At 32.2% G+C, this 22,777-nt stretch overlaps 1 protein-coding gene and 1 non-coding gene across 2 annotated transcripts; both read left to right on the forward strand.

Moving 5' to 3' along the window:
• Nucleotides 1–217: 217 nt before the first annotated feature.
• On the forward strand, nucleotides 218–1,976 carry LOC107916758 (probable BOI-related E3 ubiquitin-protein ligase 3). Its single transcript, XM_016846127.2, has 2 exons — nucleotides 218–900; nucleotides 984–1,976. The coding sequence occupies exons 1-2, from the start codon at nucleotides 628–630 to the stop codon at nucleotides 1,551–1,553; spliced, it is 843 nt and encodes a 280-aa protein (XP_016701616.1). The 5' UTR covers nucleotides 218–627; the 3' UTR covers nucleotides 1,554–1,976.
• A 17,349-nt stretch (nucleotides 1,977–19,325) lies between these two features.
• LOC121208387 (small nucleolar RNA R71) lies at nucleotides 19,326–19,432 on the forward strand. The gene has a single exon (XR_005903396.1). It is a non-coding gene; the product is annotated as a small nucleolar RNA R71 (small nucleolar RNA).
• The last annotated feature ends 3,345 nt before the right edge of the window (nucleotides 19,433–22,777 follow it).

Genomic DNA, 22,777 nt, shown 5'->3' on the forward strand with positions numbered 1-22,777 from the left:
CAAAAATCTAAATGAAAAGGCTGGCCAAATCAGTTTCTCTCCCCCCACCACTTCAGATTTCAGTTTTTGTTCAAACTGTGAAATCTCTGACTCAATAGGCCGATAGTTTAGTCACAAAATCTGCATGTGTACGTCGATGCTTAGCGCGTCCTATACGTGGCATTGGCCTCTCTTTAAAGCTGCCTTTTTCTAGGATTTTTCATTTGAGAAAAATATGGCACAAAATAACAGTATCCTATGCCCTCTCTCTCCCTTTCCTTTTCAAGCTTTTTCAGTTACTTCAATACAATCCAAATCCACCCCATTCTTTAATATTATATCAATATTCTGACCTCACCCTTCTCTCCGTCTCCTATAAATATATCCAAATCCACCCCATTCTTTAATATTATATCAATATTCTGACCTCACCCTTCTCTCCGTCTCCTATAAATATACACCAACACCCTTTACCTCTTTTTTGTTTACGTTTGTACTTATCGAGAGTTTTTTTGATCCAAACTAGAATCCCCCCCTTTATTTTTTGAGCTGATTTATGGTAAAACAAAGACTTCAGGCTAAAATTTTGGGTATTTTTTGTTTGGTTTTTGTTTTCGTTCTTGTTTGGTGGTTGAACAAGGATAAATAATGGCTATACAAGCGCAGTTGTATTCTGATAATATTGGGTTCCCAATTTGCGGTTCTTTGGATTTGATCGATAATGGTTGTGGACTTGTTGGTGCTGCTGCTGGTTTCAATCAACAGATATCATCACAGCTTCAACAACTGCAACAGTTTCAACACCTTCAAAACCAGCACCAAAGGGACCAAACCTTTTCCTTTGGTAGCACTAACAACAATCGTGAATCAATCATGTTTGAGAAGCAAAGATACGAGATTGATCAGTTTATCAAATCACAGGTTAGTACAAAATCACAAAAAAACCCAAGTTTTTCATTTCTTTTCAATTGGGTCTTTATTTATTTATTTTTGATTTTGTGCAGAATGAGAGGCTGAGGTTGTTACTGCAAGAGCAAAGGAAACAACAGTATGAAGTATTGGTGAAGAAGATAGAATCAAAGGCCTCTTTTTTGCTTAGACAAAAAGATGAAGAGATTGTTAAAGCGAGGAACAAAACAATGGAACTTCAGAATATGTTGAAGAAATTGGAGATGGAGAATCAAGCATGGCAAAGGGTGGCGCAAGAGAATGAAGCCATGGTTGTGTCTTTAAACAACAGGCTTGAACAAGTACGGGAGGAACAAGCTTCTTGTCGTTTTAACAATGGTGTCGATGACGCAGAGTCTTGCTGTGAATGCGAAGACAACAACGAAGGGATTATGGAAACAAAGGGAAACGGAAGTTTCGCAGCGGTTGATAGCAGCAATCAAAGACAAGAAGAACAAGAAGAAAAAACGACAATGGTTTGCAAATGTTGTTATTGTCGAAATTCGTCAGTGTTGTTCCTTCCTTGCCGACACCTTTGTTCGTGTAAGGATTGTGCAACTTTTCTTGATTCTTGTCCCGTTTGTAGAACACCAAAGAAAGCTTGCATTGAAGCCTTGATTTCTTAGGTCACGGTAAAAAAAAATTTGCAGGAAAGCATGATGATGACGGTGGATGAACATAAGTAAATCCATATGGAGTTTAGACATTATTATTGTTTCCCCTTTTCTCTCCAGTTTTTTTTTTTTTGCCTTTTTAGGTACTATGGGCAAGGATATTAGACTGAACATGTACTTAAACACGCAAAAAAAAAAGAAAGAAAAGAAAAGAAAAAGAATTGAACAGATATCTAGAGCAATAGGACAGTGTTTTTTTTTTTTTTAAATTTCAGTTCTTGAAATTATTGCCTTTGCCTGACCCATTGTATAGGTAGCAGTGGTAGCAATACTTAATATAATGACAGACTGATCCTATCTGATGTTGGCAATTATTTTTGGGTTTGGGCAGTGACTGGAGAGAAAGATGGAATGATATGTCAGATTACATGCTAACCCTCTTTTCTTTTTATTCTTCATCTTCTTAAAACCATCTTTCTAATATTCAAATTCAATATTTATTTTGTAATCTAAAGTTTATTTTAATTACAAAATTTTCTAACCATTTTATTGAAAAATTTTCAATTAAATAGTAAGATTTAATTAATCAAATAATGCTTTAAATTTGAATGCCGATATTCAATCTTTTTATTTGAACAATATTAAGCTATTTTTATGTTGTTTCTCTTTTTTTATAAGCCTTATTTTAGTATGCTACAAAATTTTCAATATATATAATGGTGGTCAAAAAGCTGGTAGGGGAGATCTTTAAAGATTATGGGGGGAGCAATTTAGAAAGGGTATCAGCGAAATGTTCAGCCTCCCCTTTCTTGGAAACAAAGGAGGCTTATATAGAGTAGCTAGCTAGGCCCAAGCCCGTTCTGGACGGATGCTTATGATGTAAGGCCATGAAGAGCTTCCTTACAGCTTTAGATTGAAGAAATGTTTTTAGGTGAATCAATGACAATTAAGTGAGGAGCTTATGTGGATATGGTAAGCCATTTTGGGCGAGTTTAGATATAACAATTGCACCCAATCAGTAGATGTTACAAATAACCTTCCTTGAGATAATATTAAATAGGTGTGCTTATACCTTGTATGAGTGAGCTTCGTGACGAAAGCTTGTAGAGAGTTAGTTTCTCTTTACTTCTAAAAAGAGTTGGGAAAAACCGAGTTTAAAATTTACCAAAAAGTAAATTTAAATAAGGAAGAATATGTGATCCATTATCAATACAGAAGTCCCATATATTATCAGTGATTAATAACATGACATTTCATTATTAAATAAAAGAAAAATAATAGAGGACTTGTAAAAATAAGTACTAATAATTTTATTTAAACATAATTAATTATAAATAAATGCTAAAACTTAAAGTTCGATATCCTAGATCCTAAACCATTAAACCCAAGATCCTAAATCCAAGAATTATTGATATTTATTTACAATAGTTACTATTAATGTTTAATTATGTTATAAAATTATTAGTATTTATTTATAAGTCTTATTTTTCTCTAATTTAATGATGATGTATCATTTTTTTTCTTGATTTCTCAAGGTATAGTATCATATTATTATTTGACGGTGAATCAAATATTATTCCTTTAAATAATGTTCAAATTTATTAATATTATGATATTTTAGTAAGAATATAAAAATTAGTTTATTGTAACTTTATTAATATTTTTATATATGAAATGTAAATTTAAAATATTTGTAAGCAATCAATTTTAATTATTTGGAAAACTTAGTTGGACTATATAATCTATATTTCAAATATTAAAATATAACCATTACAAATTTGAAGATATAATGTTATATATTTGAAATAAATTTTAATAGGGAAATAATTGTATATCCATATAAATATTACATAAAATAAATTAGGTTATAAATATTATATATTTTAAAATGAATTTCAACAGAAAAATAATTGTATACCTCATACATATCACATAAAATATGTTGGATTATAAATAAAAGTTAAAAATGTCATTTGACTTCAAAAAAATTATTTGTGTAGTAAGGCCATACAAAAATTCAATTAACCGAATATACCAAATTGAACCGAATCCCAAACATTTGGTTTAATCAATTTTTTTTTTACTTATTCAATATAGTTAGTCGATTTTGATGGCATTTTCCGATTTTGAATTTTCAAACAAAATAAATTGATTAAAATTTTAATTAATTTTATACCCATATCCATACCCAAATACTAAATAACTAATATTGTATACAAAATCCAATCCAACTAAACTCAATTATAAATCCAATTATTCAAATAATTAAATAACCAAATTTTAAAATTTAAATTACAAGCCATAAATTAATCAATACTTTCAAAGAAAATTGTACTGTTTTTTTCATGAAAAATGAAGCCTAGGCCTAAGTTCACAATAGAACTTACAAACATAACGCAAGTCAGGATTCACCATCTCAACAATACTTCCAGAGGTTCTTCTATGAGGCTCCACTATTTTATTACTTATATAAACCTATTAACATAGTATTTTACTTTTTATTTGTTAATTAGAAATATAATAATATAAAAAAATTGGTTCAATTCAAATAAAATTTTAAAACTTATTAATAGTTTTTTTATAAATAAATAAAACCTAAAAAGTAAAAAAAAAACCGTTGGCTTGACTTATTCGATTTTGATTTAAAGTCAATTCGACTCAAGTTGATTTTAACGAGTTAATCAAATTATTTATATAGTACAAATTGTTGATAGAATTAAGTATTCCACATTTCACAGCAAGATAACATACTTATACAACTTGTTGACCCAACTCTGGAATGAGGCACTCCATGAAATTGTTTACAATGTGTAGAATACAAAAAGACATGATGGGCAAGTACTTGAGTTTACTTTTGTAGGCGGGATTATTCATCACATTTTATTTTTAGAATACATATAATAATTGTTCCCTATTGGTCATGGTTGCATAAAACAAATACGTGTGCCTAGCATCCAAAGGCAAATAAATATTATAATTGAAATATGTAGGCATAAGTCCCCCCAACAACTACTGAGTTTGAGAACTTCATGAATAATGCAAGGACTGCAACTCATTCAGTGTATTGAACTGAACATAACAAGAACAAGAACACAGACAGTTTGCATCGGACGAAAGATCTATTAAGTATATCCATTTGATTCTTTTAATGATAAAAGGTGCAAACTATATCATGTATATATACTATCAACTTCTCATCACATTTAATTCTCTAATGAAATCATCCATGAACAACTAAATTATTCTATTTTAGCAGCCTTATTTTTATGCCTACCACTAAACTATTGAAGCAAATGCTAAAACACAGAGTAAACATTTTAAGCATGATATTAAAAAAACTTTTTAAAAAAATTTGTTTCAAGAAATGCCACTGTGAAACCAAAGAACGCTCAAAGAAAAAAAAAAGAAAGTCAAATAATACGCAACTTTGGAGAATCACACCCAAAAATTAGTTATGGAGGAGGTTTCTTTTTTATATATATAAATAATTCAAAAATATTAATTAATTATAAAAATGGATTAGGAGAAAAATTATTTATGAAAATTGGCCGTTTTCAACAGCTCCCAACTATGCCGCCAATATGTCAGGCGATATCAGCCTACTTTTCTCTCAATTATGCTTTAATCATTAACTTTAAAAAAATAATTTTTAGTGGTGTTGCTTGATACAGTGACGACACAAAATTAAAATGTGATTATATAAAATGTTCAGGGACCTAATGAAGCAATTACCCTTTCTAAATTAGCTGAAATTTTCTTCAATTTTATCTAAATTCAAATATGTTAGGTAATGAATTAAAGTGAAGATTACTCATGGAAAGTTTATGTTTTGATATGATGTTGAAGAAAGAGATTGAGAAAATGAATCAAGTGATGAGAAAAAAAGGAAGAGCAAGTGATTAGAAGTTGGAAAAGGTAAGTACTCATGAATTCTCATGTTATTTAAGGATTAAAATGTAGACTTGGTGAAGTTTTGTGGTAAATTAGTAAATAAAGTGTGAAATAATATAATATGTGAATAAGGAAAATATGATAGAACTTTAATAAATTTGTTTTGAGATGATGAAATATGCATAAAGTATTGTAAAAGTGAAATTGTGAAAAAAATGAAATTTTTATGATGACAAGGACTAAATTGTAAAACTTGAGAAATATGTAGTTGAAATAATAGAAGTGAAATACATAAAAAAAATTATATGTGAAACAAGATATTGAGATAAATTATGTGATTAAAGTGTCACAAGAAATAAAATTGATTCAATATGATTGATTAATGAATATTGAACTTTTATGAAAAAAGGGACTAAATTGAAATTTTATAAAAGTTTACAAGAAAATATTTGATAAGTGAAGAAGGTAGTAGAAATTGCAAAATTTTCAGGATTATTGTAATTCAAATTACAATTGTTCGTTAAGTTGTGGAAATATAAGTATTAAATTGAAAAAATGTAAAATTGTAGTTAAATTGTGAAATATAATATGGATAAATAGAATTTGTAAGAAAGTGTGATGAAATAATATATGTATGAAAAGTGAGAGTGAGATTAAATTATAAAGAATAGTGAATGATAGAAATAATTATTAAATTATATTTATTATGTGAATTATCTTAGTAAAATGAAAGAATTATGAAAAAGAAAAAGGACTAAATTGAAAAATATGCAGAAGTGGCATGTGAGAAATATGATAAGTTTTAGTAGTGAATTATGAAATTCTTATTAAGTAGTGAGATATGTTATATGTATTAAAGAATGTTGGAAATTCTGTTTTTAAATTGGAAATTCTGTTTTTGAATTGTTACAATGTGGACGAAATTGAAGTAAGTTCAAAGTATTTAAATTTTGTCCTGAAATAAGGAAATGAAATTGATTATGATATAATTTCCCAAGTAGATGAGACGAGAACTAATAGGATATAGATGACATGCCATTAAGGAAAATTTAGAGCACTCTCTATTTTGAATACGCACTTCGGTGCTGTCCTATTTTGTATTTTCACTTTGGTGCATTACTATATTGTTTCTGTATATCCTACGGGCTTTGTTAAGTCTATGTCGGGCCTCTGTTAAATAATAAAACATATTGATAAAATAAATAGTTATGGTAAGCAAGTTCTGATGAAAACTTCCTATTACACAATGAGATGACAAGTAAAGAATTCTAATAACAATTTTTGTTAAACCGTGAAGTGATAATATAGTGAATTATATTGGTAAAATTTTTGTTCCTGTCAATCTATGAAGAGATAAAAGTATTAAATTATGGTAATAATGATATATTCAGGAATTGTAATAGTAATAATGTTTTTAATATATAGAAATCAAGGTAAAAATGATATTTTAATTTCTAGGTACTTACTAATTTTTCACGAGCTTAACGCATGTTTTAAACGAGAAGGTGAAAGATCGAATTGAATTTCTAGATTCAGGTTGGGATTTCAACGCATCTCATCTCATCACATCACTAAGGCTTTAAGAGGGTATGAAATTGATATTTTGGTTATAAAATATGACATGTACATAAGTCATTGCTAGTGTTTTGATATTATTTGAGTTTTATAATGATTAATTGATGTGTAATCGCCGAAGTTGCTTTGGCAACGAATGTAACATCCCGGTGCTTTGACCCGATGTTTGAGTCGGCTATAGGGGTGTTACATGCCGCCTGACACAGTGGTGGCATCAGACTAAAGTGTGATTATATAAAACGTTAAGGGATCTTGTAACAGCCCGTTTTTAGGTCAAATCGGAACAGTGATTTTGGGACCACAAATTCGAAGTCATAATATTTATTTTATTAATTTATTTATGTTTACAGTATAATAGAATTATTATGTGAAAGTTTCTTAAAGAAATTTTACTGTTTAAATGCTTAATTTGGTAAAAAGGACTAAATCGCGTAACGCGTAAAATTTGAGTTCTATTGTTTAAATGTATCAAATACCTATGGTTTATTAATATGGAAGTCCTTATTATGTAACTAGTCCATTTATAATGTAAGTAGACATTCTTGGACATTGTTTAAATTATATTTAAGTTATATTAACAAGGTTATAATGGTAAATTAGTTAGAAATGTTATAATAAACAAAACCAAAAATTTATTTTATATCATCATCATCTTCCTCAGCCAAATTTGGCAAGAAGAAAAGAAGAAACTCTAGGTTTTTATTCGGCTATGGTTCATTAGCTAATTAAGGTACGGTTTTTACTTAGTTTTTAATGATTTATACGTTTTTGAGCTCGTTGCAGCTTAATCTAGCTAGGCCGTACCTTCGTTTTTGAAGTTGCTATAGATTTTGAGACATGCCATTGTTGAATACTTGGGTATTTTGAAGTTTCTTGTTAGATTATTGATGGTTGTTAATAGATATACAAGTTTTATAAAATGACTTTTGACAAAAATGAGAATTAGGGATTAAATTGTGAAAGATAGAAATGTTGTGGTTGAAAATGTGAATATGGGCTGCTATAAAGATAAGCCGAGATCGAGTTTAGATCGAGTAAAATGAAAGATCGACGAATAGCCGATAGTTTTATCCAAGGTTACGAGGTAAGTTCGTATAATTAGAATCAAACTTTTCTATATTTTTATTTGTTGCAAAGAATGTATATAATTGAAATACTTGAAATATGACTGCCTTGATGATATATTGTATTCGTTACAGAGCCCCGTTTGAATTATATGAATTCATTAGATACGAGTGACATGTTATTGGGATTACCGTATTGGTCGAGCTCCTGCATTTGTTGCAGACTCACCGTAGCTTGTATGAGCTTACTGATTCAACTCGTAAGAGCTTACTGTTTCAGCTCATTGGAGCTTATTGATTCAGTTCGATAGAGCTTACTGTTCAGCTCAATAGAGCTTACCGTTTTTAGCTCAGTAAAGCTTACTATTCATCAGCTCAGGAGGAGCTTATCGACCATGACTCAAAAGAGCATGTATGATGATGAATTGATGGATTACTAAAATTGTTCATTCGATTATCTTTTGAAGTTCTAATAGGTTCAACGGGCTTAAATACTGTTTATACGGATAAGTTACGGGTTATAAGTGATATTAATGTTATATGTATGATATGTGAATTTTGGAATAATACATAGTATTGTATTAATGGATGGTTTATGTTTATGTTAAATGACTAACATGTGATGACCATGTGTGAATAGGTGATGGTTAAATTGAATTGTTGGCATTTTCATTTATTGCTTGATTTTGTATAAACGGTAAGTTTAATTTTGAATTATATGGGCTTACTACGCTATAAAGGTTACTCTGGTTCTTTTTCTATGTTTTATAAAGGCTCGTTGCTCGCTCGTTTCGGACAAGTCGAAGTTGCACATCACACTATCCAATTTCTAATTGGTATTTTGAACTTGTGAATTTATGTAAATATGGCATGTATAGGCTAGTTTGGTAGAAGTAATTATGTTTCGATATCATGATTTGAGAATGATTTTGTATATAAGTTAAGCCATGTGATATTTTGGTATCATGTTTTGGATTGCATATATATGCTTAAAGATGGTATGTTTTGGTATGGTAATGTTTGAATGAAAATATGCAAGTGAGGCATTGATATGAATTTGATAGATGAATGGAATATACATGATGATGGATAGGTATTTGGGTATGAATTTGTTATGTTTTGATATGGCAAATATTGTATAATGAAATGGTTATTTTGGTTGTCAATTAGGTTGCATAATTGTGGTCAAATATGATTGTAAATGATTGTGTTATAGGGTGGCAATATGGCCTTGCAAATGGCCTATTTTGGTCCACACGGGTAGAGACACTGGCATATGTCTCAGTCGTGTGTGATACATGGTTAAGTTACACGGCCGTGCGTCCCTTGGGGTACCCTACAAATTAAGTCAGTATACCCTACAGGTTTGACACGGCTTAGATACACGGGCGTGTTTATTGGCCGTGTGTGTCACACGGGTTCACACAGGGTGTGTGATTGACCGTGTGACATAATTCAGTATACCCCCTAAATGACACATGGCCTAGTGCACGGGCGTGTGGTCAGCCGTGTGACCCAAGTCAGTTTCGACTAGGGCTAAGGTACACGGGCGTGTTCTTGGTCGTGTGGTGCAAGTCAGTATGTATGCTCTGTTTTCATACGGTCTAAGATACGGGCGTGTCTACTAGTCGTGTGAGACACACGGCCTGTTCACACGGGCGTGTGACACTTGAAAGGTTAATAATTTTCTAAGTTTCTGAAATTTGTAATATGTTACGATTTAGTCCCAAATGTATGATTAAAGCTTGATATGTTGGTTTTAATTAGATAATGGATATGAATGAATGCTATTGACTGAATTATGATGTTTATGGATAAATAATTGTTTTGAATTTAGTTATAAGTCTGGTAATGCCTCTTAACCTATTCCGGCGACGGTTACGGGTTAGGGATGTTACATATCTGATGAAGTAATTACCCTTTTTAGATTGATTGAAAAAGGGATGTTACCTTATTGTATAACGACACCAAATTAAATGGTTTTCAACTTTTGGTTTATTTGCATGTCAGGTCTATCCCCTTTTGAAATTAAATTTAAATAGCCATTAAAAATATAAGAATAATAAAAATAAACCCTTCTCATTTTTAAAATTTTTAAAAAACAATAAAATTTAAAAAAACTATATAAAATTCTTATTTAAATTATCCAAATATATCTCTAAAAAAATTTCCTCAAGTTTATCTAAGTTTAAACATTTTTTTATACTTTTCTATGAAGATTAAACTTGGAAACAATATAAAACCTTAACATTCATACATTATTCTCTTGGAATCAAGCATTAGCTTAATTTTCTCTCTCTTTCAACTTCTATTTTCTCAAATCTAAATTGATATTCTTAGGGTTAGTCTAGCATTTTTGTTGAGAAGAGCTTTTAAAAAGCGCTACGAAAAAGTGCTTCACAAGTGATTTTGAAAAGTTTGGTTTAGGATTTAAGTGTTTAGAATTGCTGTGAGAAAGTGGTTTTAAAAAAGATAAAATGTCTATTTTAAACATGATGATGTTAAGGAAGAAAAGATGTATTTAAATAATATTAAAATTTGTTAATGTTATTATATATGAAATACATCAAATTAGATTATAAAAAAATATAAAAAAATATAATAACTTATTATTAATATTTTAATACATGAATTAGAAAAGTTAAATGTATTTAAAATAACTTGTATTATTTTTTTTGTAAAATATAATTTGAATATATAATCCATATTAGATAATATAACTTAGGAAACATAAAACTAGAAAATTTAAATATTCGATGTATTTAAATTAAGTTTCAAAAAGGAGTAATAATTGTATACCCAATATAAATATTAAAAATTTTATATTAGCATTTGCAATTTAAAGTGAATTCATTAAACTACAAGCTATGGCATCTCTTGTTAATTCTATGAATTGTTTGATTCACCACCACCACCATCATCATCATTTTCTCCATCATGCACATCTTTTGGATCAGTAATATTCTTATATGTCAATATTTTCGTACCATAAAATCTACATCATTTCGACCAACATGTTTTCAGATAAAACTGTGTATCTCCATTGTAACAATAACGATCATCATTTGCTTTTCAAAACTATAATTTGACAAATCCCTTAAAATAATCCATTTTTTTTCAAAAATAAAAAGTTCTTCAATCACACTACGTAATGATGAATGTGAATAATTGAATATTTCTTCTTTACCAGATATAGGTCTCTACCTCTACAAATGTTAGGTAAATGATATTGATGTCCTCTATATGGTCCAAGATAACATTTCATTTGAGGAAATCCAAAATCAACAAGATAACATTTTCATGATAAACAATTAATTCATTAGTTGTTTATTTTTTTAAAAATATCAATTAAAGAACTTATACTTTATTATTTAAATAAATAAATTAAATATCTTACCATTTGATGTGTGCAGAAATTTGTATTTTGGATCTCAAATTGCATCAAGAAATATTCTAGTGTCATGTGTTGGTCTTTCCCATCTAGCCATAACAAATGTGAAACACATATTAAAATAACATACTGCCATAACATTTTGAGTAGGGACACCTTTTCTTCTAATGTAGGGAATTTGTTGGTTTGGTGGAAGAATAGCGGCAATATGTGTACCATCAATTATGCCTATACAATCCTGAACAAATAATCATATTAGTCACATGCATATTTTTAGTTAAAAAATATTAAAATATAATAATTTAAACTTAAATTTTTACCTTAAAATGCGGTATATATCTAAAATAATTATGTATTTGTTCGGGTATTGAGCTAAAAGAACTATCATTAGGTGTAATTATGTCACACCCGGATTTCTTTACGGTCTCGAATTTAAAGAAGAGTTAGGAGTTAATTGAATAATTTGGTTAGTTAGTAGGCACTACTGGAAAACTTGGGAAAATCTTGTGGCCAATTAGTGAATGGTTGAGCTCCAATCCTAGTTCGATTAAGTTGAAAACAGTTGCTTCCTTAGTAAGAGATAGAATGATTAGCGACAGACAATTGTTTTGGACTATGGAAATTGTGCAAGTGGAAATATATATTTATGTTTATGTGAGAATGAATTCTTCTCAATTCAGTTATGATCTTCTACTCATCCGCATCGTCTTTTTAGGTTGTTCCGAAGAAGAGAAAGTTAAAGAAAGCTCTGCATAGAGCGGTAAATTTGAGACTCGAGTTTGGAAAGTAGAGAATCCAATAAGCTAGTAAGTTCCTAAGTCTCTCTGTACTCATGGATTAGAGGAAGAGAGAGTAAGGATTCCTTAATAGTTTTTGTTTTGGGGTTTTTAAGGTTTGAATACCTTCGGTTTAATCGATATGTGGTTGTCATACTTAACTGCCAGAATGAAGGTGGCTATGGCATTTGGGAAGCTAAGCTTGCGAGGATGTAGGATTTAGAGTTTTTGTACTTGACTTTTGGGTGATTGATGATATTGCACTGTTTGAATGATTTGTGTTTGTGTTTGTTCTGAGTTGTCTGAATCTGTTGTTGTATATGAAAATGGTGAATGAGCATGTTGAGTATGCATAACACTATGTAAGTATGTACACTGAATGTAACACCCCTAACTCGTATCCGTCGCCGGAATAGGGCTACAAGGCATTACCAATCAATTACATCATACAACATACATTTCTCATACATGAATTCATTATCACATAAGCATTAATCAAACATAATCATATTGTCCCTTATAAGGCTCTACGAGACCTTAAAACATGCTTGGAAGAGGTTCGGGACTAAATTGATAACATTTGAAAACTTTGGAAAACTTAGAAAAATTTCATGCATAAAAGGGATCACACGCTTGTGTGAACAAGCTGTGTGCCTCACACGACCACCAGACACGCCCGTGTCGTAGGCCATGTGAAAACAGGGCATACATACTGACTTGTACCACACGGCCGGAGACATGCCCGTGTGCTATGGCCGTAGGAAAACTGGAGGGTATACTGACTTAGGTCACACGGCCGGACACACGCCCATGTGTCAGCCCGTGTGCCACACACGGCTAATAGACACGCTAGTGTGCCTAAGCTGTGTAACTCTCTAACTTGTTTTAACTAGGATTCAAGGGTCACACGGTCGATTCACACGCCCGTGTGCTCAATTGTGTGACACGAAAATAGGCTTGATTTAAGCCATTATTCCCACCTATCATTCATGTACCTAAAAACATTCATTTGGCATCATTTTCACATACAATAAGCAACCAAAAATGACCATTTCATGCACATTTCATGCCATTTAAATCCATCCATTTCATTACTCAAATCCATAACCAAAATAATACCAAAACAATATGCCATAACCTTAACTTCTATATGCTTTTCTCACCATCTTATCAACTAAATCATGCCACAAAATATACCAATTCATCATTTTAAAACTGAGCCACAACATGCCATTTCTCAACCATTATACATCATTGATAATTTTGTTAATTGCGCAACTATATAACCATCACAACAACCATACCAAACATGCCAAAACACAAGGTATTATATACATCATATATCACTTACCAAATTTATGATTTAAGCCAATTTATATGGCCAAATACACACCAACATTTACTTAATATACAATCCAAATCTCATGGCTATATCATAACTCAAATTATATCGTCATATCACTAGCCTATACATGCCATATACTATGATGACGGTTCCTGATGATCCCCGATGTCCGAGCTAGCTTTAATAATCTATAAAATAGGAAAAAAACACACAAAGTAAGCTTTAAAAGCTTAGTAAGCCATATACAAATAAAATTACCAAATGATTCAACACCATTTCCATCAAATAGACAAACTATGAATAAGCACATATAAATTCACAAACCTTTCTCAATGTATACATATTCAATATCACATGTGAATTCATCAAATACTTCCCTTTTCAATACTTATATAAATCTCATACGTACCTAAGTCACTTAACTTGTTCAATCATTCTTTCTCGACTTGATTTTGCTTGTAGAACCTATTGGAATCGTTAAGGATACTCAGAAATCACATATAGCTCATACAATGCCATATCCCAGATATGGTCTAACATGTTATCACATATCGATGCCAATGTCCCAGACATGGTCTTACATGAAATCATATAACGATACCAATGTCCCAGACATGGTCTTACACGTAATCACAATACAAAGCCAATGTCTCAGACATGGTCTTACATGTAATCATATCTCGGTAATCCTAATGTTATGACATTCGTATCCTATACTATTCCTAGGGTTCGTATGGGACTTTCAGATATCATAACTTCGTCAATTCTTGCTCATATTTGCTCGTTCAACATTCATAGCAATTCAATGACAAACGAACATTTATAAATCAATTTAAAGGTATTTATTTGCATATGAACTTACCTCGTATATACGATGAACGGATCGAATCGACTACTCGATAACTTTCGATTTCCCCCGATCTAAATCTGATTTCTTTCTTTCTTGTTCTATATGAATTCAAATTTAGCTCATTTAATCACCTATTCATTCAATTTCATCCAAAAATACCTATTTAGGCATTTTTACACTTTAGCCCCTAAAGTTCCACTTTTTTACAATTTAGTCCTTACTTAACAAATACACATTCATGATGTATAAGTTGTCATATGTTTTGGTTTGTTTGGTATGGTTATATTTTTGCTTAAGTAACTAATTTTCATTTGGTGAGTTAATGCTTGAATGATGATATGTTGTGGCTTAGTTTTGAGATAGATGATAAGATGATGAGGAAATGCATTTAAAAATTATGTAAGTTTGATGATTTTGGCATATTGATTTGTTATGTTTTGGTTATGGATTTGAGTAGTTAAGAGAATGGTTTATAAATGGCATGAAATGTGTATGAATTGACATGTTTTGGCTGCCTATAAATGTATTGAAATGGTAGCATATTGGTTGCTAGGTGTGCTTAAGAAAAGAGTGGCAAATTGGCTTTGCAAATAGCCTATTTTTGTCCACACGGGCAGAGACACGAGCATATGTCTCAGCCGTGTGTGACACACGGTCATGCTACACGGCCGTGTGTCCCCTGGGGTGCCATTTCGAATTAAGTCTATATACCCTACAGGTTTGACACGGCCTAGACACATGGTCTGGTTCATGGGCGTGTGGCTAGTCGTGTGACCCAAGTCAGTAACCCCTTTAGTTTTTACACGGCCTGACGTACGAACGTGTCCTTTTCCGTGTGGTGCAAGTTAGAATGTATGCCCTATTTTTACACGGCTTGTGACACAGGCGTGTCTGGTGGCCATGTGCCTCACACGGCCTGTTCACACGGGCGTGTGACCCTTAAATGATTAAAAATTTTATAAGTTTCTCAAAGTTTGCAAATGTTACCGGCTTAGTCCCGATCTACTTTTAAGCATGTTTTAAGGTCTCGTAGGACCTTATAAGGGACAATGTGGATGAGTTGAATGGATATTTATTATGAATGCATAAATGTATATGAAGGATGTGTATTATCTGATAATGCCTCCTAAGGCGTGTTACACTTTATATGTTGAATTTAGAAATTTCTCTCCATTAATGTAGGTAGCATAGAAACTTGAATCAATAGTTCTTTAACAAAGTTGTAACGTGGGTAGGCTAAGGGTAGGTAAAACATAAATTTTAGGCTAAAAACCCTAGACTCAGCTTCAATCGGACCTTTGGAAGATTTACCTTCAATACACCAACTTACTTTGCTTTCACATGCTATTTTGTACATTTTCTTTCAAGTACACATGCTCTTTTTTTTACGAGCATTTTGTTGTATGTACTACAATTTTTTTGAGCATTCGATACTTCTTTTCAACTCTCCCAAACTTATTTTTAAAGAATGTTCTGAATAGTAGTGAGTCTAGTGTTTGGGATAATTTAAAGATAATTAAGAGAGAAGCGATGGCTAAATATTGCAAGGGTTAAAATAAAATTAGGCCATATATCTCAAAGTTGGGTTCAAAGGATAAAATTTCACTAAGGTTGGCTTGAAAGGCTTAAACGCTCCGAACAAAAGTTGCCTAAATCATTTTCAATGTTCCATGCTTCCTAGGATTTTGCCTCAAGAAACTACTAAGTCAATTCTAGAGACTTAAACTTTCATGCATGCCTAACTTTCCTAAGGAACTAAAAATTTTATGGTACAATTTGCATGCTATATTAAAAATACACTTATGTCATTATTAAGTTAACATAACAATTATTAAAATAATCAAACTTTATTTATACTGAAGTTTAGCATACTGAACAAAATTTCAAATTATTGAACAAAATATTCTTAATCATAACTGAAAGAAAAATTTATTCTGAGTGGAAATAATTTCAATTTTTCAGTCCCCCCACTTAAGATGAACAATGTCCTCATTGTTAAAAGTGAATAGATACTATACACCAGGTAGGATTCTAGAAAAGAGGAGGTGAGTCAATTTTACTGCTTAAGTACCAAGCTCTCTTTAGATCCAATCCTAGACATGTATATATCTATTGCCACACTTTGTACTTTGCAACTTGTTTATTTTTATTTACGATTTCCACCTCTTATTTTATAATGTGAAAAATAAAAATTATAATAGAACCTAATCATAAAACATTAACTAACCTAGGAAAGAAAATGAAATAAAGTAAAGATCCCCCTTTTTATTTATTTGCAGATCCTACAGAATCTGACTCAGCTTTTTCCTTCCTCGACATTGGAGTCTATGGTTCAAGTATAAAGTCTAAAAATTCATGCACAAAAATAAACGGGTTATGAAATATATATTTTAAATGCATCTCCGATTGTGTCATCCCGTATTTTTTAGTATCTCTAGTAATAAACTACATGCGTTGCAGCATAGCCATTATTCCAAACTGTTCACTTCGTGGAATGGTGCTAGATAAAGGGACTCTCAGCGCCAAACTTAGGAAATTTGTTAAGGGTGGTTTCAGTTTTAGGTAAGTGGGTGAGTAGCTGAGGGTAAGGTTTAGAGTTGAAGAGGGTGGAAGTTTTAAGGATAGTTTAGGTGCAGTAGTTGGTGACTTCAAATGAAGGTGTTTGGGGTGGTGATTCAGGGATTTAAGGGCTGCAACATTAAAAGGTTAAGTGAGATGCACTATTGGGCTAATTGGGAGTGGTGGCGGAGCAAGGTAAGGGCTATAGGTTTGTGTAGAAAAAGGGTTGAATATTTCCTTCTTAGTTGTGTTTTAAGCCCAATGGCAGCTCTTTTTTGGATCCTAAGCTCTTATATTGAAAATAAACTAAAAAAAACTCAAAAAAATTAGTGCTTGCGTTAAAAGTTGACCCTTTATTTAACAAAACAAATACTTAAATTCTTTGGGCTACTTAGAAAAATATTTTTTTGAAAAATTACATTAAATTAAACTCCTAGGAATGACTAGAGGGGTCACGAATGGTCTCGCTTAAGTCCCAATCTCCTAGACAGAGTTTTTATTAATGTAATGAACTAAAGAAAATTTTATCTAAGTCTACCATTTTATTCAAATGAGAAAAAAATATAAAAATATAAAATAACGATAGAGAAAGTGAAGAGAACTCCCTCTATTTTATTTAGGATCGTCATTGACCATGGTGATGTTAAATGGCCATTTGTCATACCAACCATAATCATCTAAGAAGTAATCATAGTCTTTCTCATCAAATCTATCCAACATCTTATTAGGGAAAGAAAACCCATAATGACCTTTCCTAGTGGCCTATAATAACCTTTCCTGGTGGCCTTGTTTAACTTCCTGTAATTCCTACAAATCTTCCAACCCGTGACTCAAATATGTGAAATAATCCATCCAGTACCCTTCTTGTGCCTTTCCAAAATCACAAGTGCCTGTTCTTCTTGATCTTTTGCGAACTTAACTGAAATAATGATAGACACATTCGAAGACAGACCTAAATAGTCATAATTCAAATGATGAGACAAAATCTTCAATTCCAATTCAGTTGGCTCTTCAATCAACGACTTTGGTTGAGTATACTCCTGAGATGATAACTCTAATGATTTGAGTGGACCTTCTTGAGCGAATTCCTTCGAATTAGATTCTAACCAAGCCAAACATTCCTTGCCTTGATCAGCACTTAGTGAATCCTACAGTAGAATATGTTCTAACGAATCGTTTAAAGAATTGAGCTTTAATTCTGTAGAAGCCTACGATTCCATCTTTGAAATAGAAAAAAAACTTCAACTATACCTTGGGATTTAACAGCATCGAAGTCATTAAAAGTCACCTCGTCATCAAAGATTTCTTTCAACTGAGTATCATTTTGCTGCTTCTAGAATTGTTAAGGATATGGCAGCGGTGGAATCTTAGCTTTAACCAGACAACTCTTCTATGGAAATTTTTTTGTATTCGACAAGGGTATTAGGTAATTAGAACTAATTGGTTTAGAGTTTACCTCATAAAGGATCACCGTATCTAATTTTTGTGGAATAGGAGTTTTAATAGTCAGTTGAACTTCCTCTTTGCCTTGAGCTACAATACGATTATCTTCAACCTGAACAGCTTTGGGTTCCCATGTCTTCCCACTTTGTACAGTGACGGTTTTGCAATGCTCTTTGCCCGTGCTTCTCAGATTTTCTGTATCACTTGGCCAAATACCTTGGGGTCTGCTTTTGAGATCATTGGCTAGCTGTCCTATTTAGTTTCCTAAATTCTTTAATGCTGCTGCTTGGCTTTGGATTAGTTCATCCTTCTTCGCTATGTATGCCTTCAGCAAATTCTCAAGATTACTTGAAGATTCAGTTGGTGTGGGTTGTGTACTTGTTGAGAATATTCTGGCAGATAATTTGGTTGAAATGACATAGAAGAGTCGCTATGGTCTACCCATTGATTACTCCATGAAGAAATTGGATGATTCTACCATGAAAATTTGTAATAATTTGACTGTGGAACATTTCAATTTTGATTTCCCATGTAATATTTTGACTTTTGATCTAATGGGAAATTTCTAAAGAAATGGCCATCTCCACAGTATTAACAAGAAATATCCTCAAACTGGTTCAATTGCTGACCTGTCAGATTACCATTGAAACCATTAACAGTTATGTTCTTAAGCATAGAAGACATAGAGGATACATGGGCTGCCAAAGAAGCAAGTGTGTCCACTTTATGTACATCTGCTGCTCGTCTTTCTAAGGCTGCTTGGTTGGTTGGCCACTTATAGTTATTATTGGAAATTCTTTTAATAATCTCGTAAGCATCGTTATAAGACTTAGAAAGAAGGGCTCCATTTGAGACCAATATAGAAAGTCTCTATTTGAACATAACAAGGAATGTCGTGATGAGGGCACCTTCGTAATAACTCCTTGAATTGCTCACATGCCTCATATAAAGACTCTTCGTCAAGTTGTTGAAATGAAGTGATTTCATTTCGGACCTTAATGGTTAAAGATGGAGGGAAATATTTCATTAAGAAACGTTCAACCAACTCTTGCCATGTAGTTATGGAACCGGACGGTAGGGAGTTTAACCATGCTCGTGCTCTATCAATTAAGGAGTATGGAAATAATCTCAATCTCAAGGCACCCTCGGTCGCCCTGACTAGTTTAAATGAGTCACTCACTTCCATGAATAGCCGAAGATGAAGATGTCGATCTTCAGTAGGAATCCCACTAAATTGACCTATATTTTGCAACATTTGGAACATGATCGGCTTCAGCTCGAATTGTTGTCCTTGATTTTGGGTCTCCTAATAGTCGGATTGAGCTTGTTGAATAGAGGATGGCATATTGTTGAATGGCACATTTTCTGTCATCAGCAACAATGATCGGATTGTGAGTACTATAAGCGAATGTTCCTCCTAGATTTTGCTTTGGATTTTCAAAATTCATATCTTCGGTCCTTCTTTAGTTCGCTTGTCTTCTCCTTTGTCAGAAAGCCCTTTCAATTTCAGGGTTTACGGGGAGTAAGTCAATGATTTGATAAATACTCATAAACACATGAAACAAACACAAAAAAATGGAATTAAAATTTAACAAAAAAAGTAGACCAAAATGCAAAATTAACAGTTTCACAACTAATGTCTTTTAAAACAGTCTCCGGCAACGACGCCAAAAACTTGGAACGACAGAAATGTGCAAGTGTACACAATCGCAACAAGTAATAAAGTCACAAGTAAATGTCGAGTTATCGTACCCACAGGGATTGTGAAAAGAATTATTTATGAATGTAATTTAAAACATTTTGGTGGAGAAAATAGTTTGATTTGAAAAGTGATTAAAAGCTATAATACAAAGTAAAGTAAATAAAATAAAATAAAGTTCTAATGCACGATTTCAAAAACTGATTTAATCAAGATGACATAATTGTGTTAGATTAATTACATTTCTTAACTTAGAATTATTAAACTCACGTTTATGTTGTTACGAATAAATTCACGACAACTCGGTAATTTGCTAACTTATGAACATACTTACCTACAAAAATCCATTCATCTCTTGACTATATCTCTATGTCAATTCAACCGATTAAACAAACTTTAATAGGTAAATATGTTAATGCACATAGGTACTTATGAAATTAAAATAATCCATTGTATATATCTCTATGCCAATTCAAACAATTAATTTAATCACATAAGCACATAAAATATTACTCGAGATAACAATGTACTTCTACCTTGAAACAGTTTAATCACAATAATCTTACAAGTTATGCAAAGTAATTGTATCGCTCGATACCGTTGCTAATTTAACCATCATCTACCTTAGATGATTAAACATGCATTGATTAAGTATCGTGTCAATTAATTACAATTTCAATCCGTTTAATTAATTAATTAATTCATTAGTTACCTTACAATTATAATGCAAGAATAACTTAGTCATGATTTTACTTAATCAAACATCTTACCGAGGCCTATAACAACACAAACACAATTTTAATAAATTAAGAGGACGAAATGCAATCAACCTAACACGAATTGAATTTAAGCCATATTAATTAAATAAATCATATCAACATAAATATTCATAGACATGTTCATCATGACAACAACAGAATTTAACAAGATAGGGAATAAGAAGCAAATCCAGTGTTTCTCTGTGGCTTGGCTGCGTTGCTCCACTCTTCCTTCTTCACTTTTTCTTGTCGAACCAAGACTTCTATGAATGCTTGAATATTGCTCCAAATGATGGATGAACGACTCTTTTTCAAAAGGTGAAATTGGCAAGAGGATAAAGGAAAACAGATGGAAAAATAAAGAGAGAAGAGAAGAGATGAGAAAATTGTGGTGTGGCCAAAGAGCCCTCCCATGGCCGGCCACACATGTGGCAAGTTTGAAGTTTTCAAACTTGTTATATTAAAGTTGGGGCAAATCTAGAAAGATACAAATAGTGGAGGGGTTTGTTTGCAATTTGAACAAGTTTTCAAGGGTAATTTTGCAAGCTAATTAATCAGCCAAGTAAGCTGATTGGGTCAGCATGTAGGACGGTTTTGGGCTGTCCAGTACTCAGTCGGTTCAGTTTTTCTCAGTTCAGCTCAACTAAGCCACTTTTCATAATTAATTAATAATAATTTATTTAACCCAAATTAAGTTGGATATAAATTAAAATTAATTATATTATGAATTAATACACATAATTTGGACCGTCTTAGGCTGAAAAATTAATTCTCCTTGATGCTTCAAAATTGTTTCTCGATTTTGAGCTTTTAGCAGTGTCTGCCGAGTCGTTTTTGCCCTTTGTGAAAATTTGTTGAAAATAATTAAAATTTATTATAAAATTAATTAAAATTCATTATGTTAATAATTTAAGTCTAGAATAATTATTTTATAATAATTATATATTTTTTGACAATAATTTTACCGAAACTACATGAATTTGAGTTAAAAAGGGAATGAAGAAGTGTGTATATTTTCGTGTTTCCAACGGTAAACAGGTCCTTCGAGGAAACACCATGCAAACGGTATATAGGTCCTTCGGGGCGACACCTCAAAAGTAATTCATCAATTCTTTAGAATCAAAGGTCCATGGTTAAGTTATGACATGAACCAGTGGTGAACATATACATCTTATGGCAAAATGGAATCCGCGAAGACGCTAATAGAAAGCCTATCAGGGCATAAAAAAGAAGATTACTGTGTGACTTGCGTGGCAAGCAAGTTGACAAAGTGAACATGGTGCATCTAAAAACGCGAGGAAGCATGCCAAACAGAAGAATCCACCAAAAAGGTGAAAATAGATGAATTGATAGAAGCATCTTAAACGCGACATAAATGTAACACCCTTAACCAATATCCGTCGCCGGAACAGGGTCATAGAGTATTACCAGAATATACAGAACAATTACAAACATTTCATATTATTTAACATTCATTTCAGAAATTATTCATAAAGTCCCTTATTTGAGCCCTCGAGGCCCAAAATTACATTAGAAACAAGTCGGGACTAAACCAGGTACTTAGAAAATTTTTCGTGAAATTTCAAAATTTTTCCTAGGTGCAGGGTACACACGCCCGTGTGATCAAGCCGTGTGGCTTACATAGCCAATAGACACACCCGTGTCTCAAGCCGTGTGGGCATTTGAAATGAGGCACATGGTCGTCTCCCAGCCCGTGTTTGTACCCATGAAACTCTTTGACTTTGGTCACACAGCCAAGTCACACACCCGTGTGTTAGGCAGTGTGTAAGTGCAGAGGTCACACGGCCAAGCCATACGCTCGTGTGCTAGGCTGTATGATCAATTCTAAGCATTTTTTTTGAAATTTTAAATATACAAGGGACAC

Source organism: Gossypium hirsutum, chromosome A01, assembly GCF_007990345.1.
Source record: "Gossypium hirsutum isolate 1008001.06 chromosome A01, Gossypium_hirsutum_v2.1, whole genome shotgun sequence".
In the NCBI taxonomy this organism is placed as follows: Eukaryota; Viridiplantae; Streptophyta; class Magnoliopsida; order Malvales; family Malvaceae; genus Gossypium; species Gossypium hirsutum.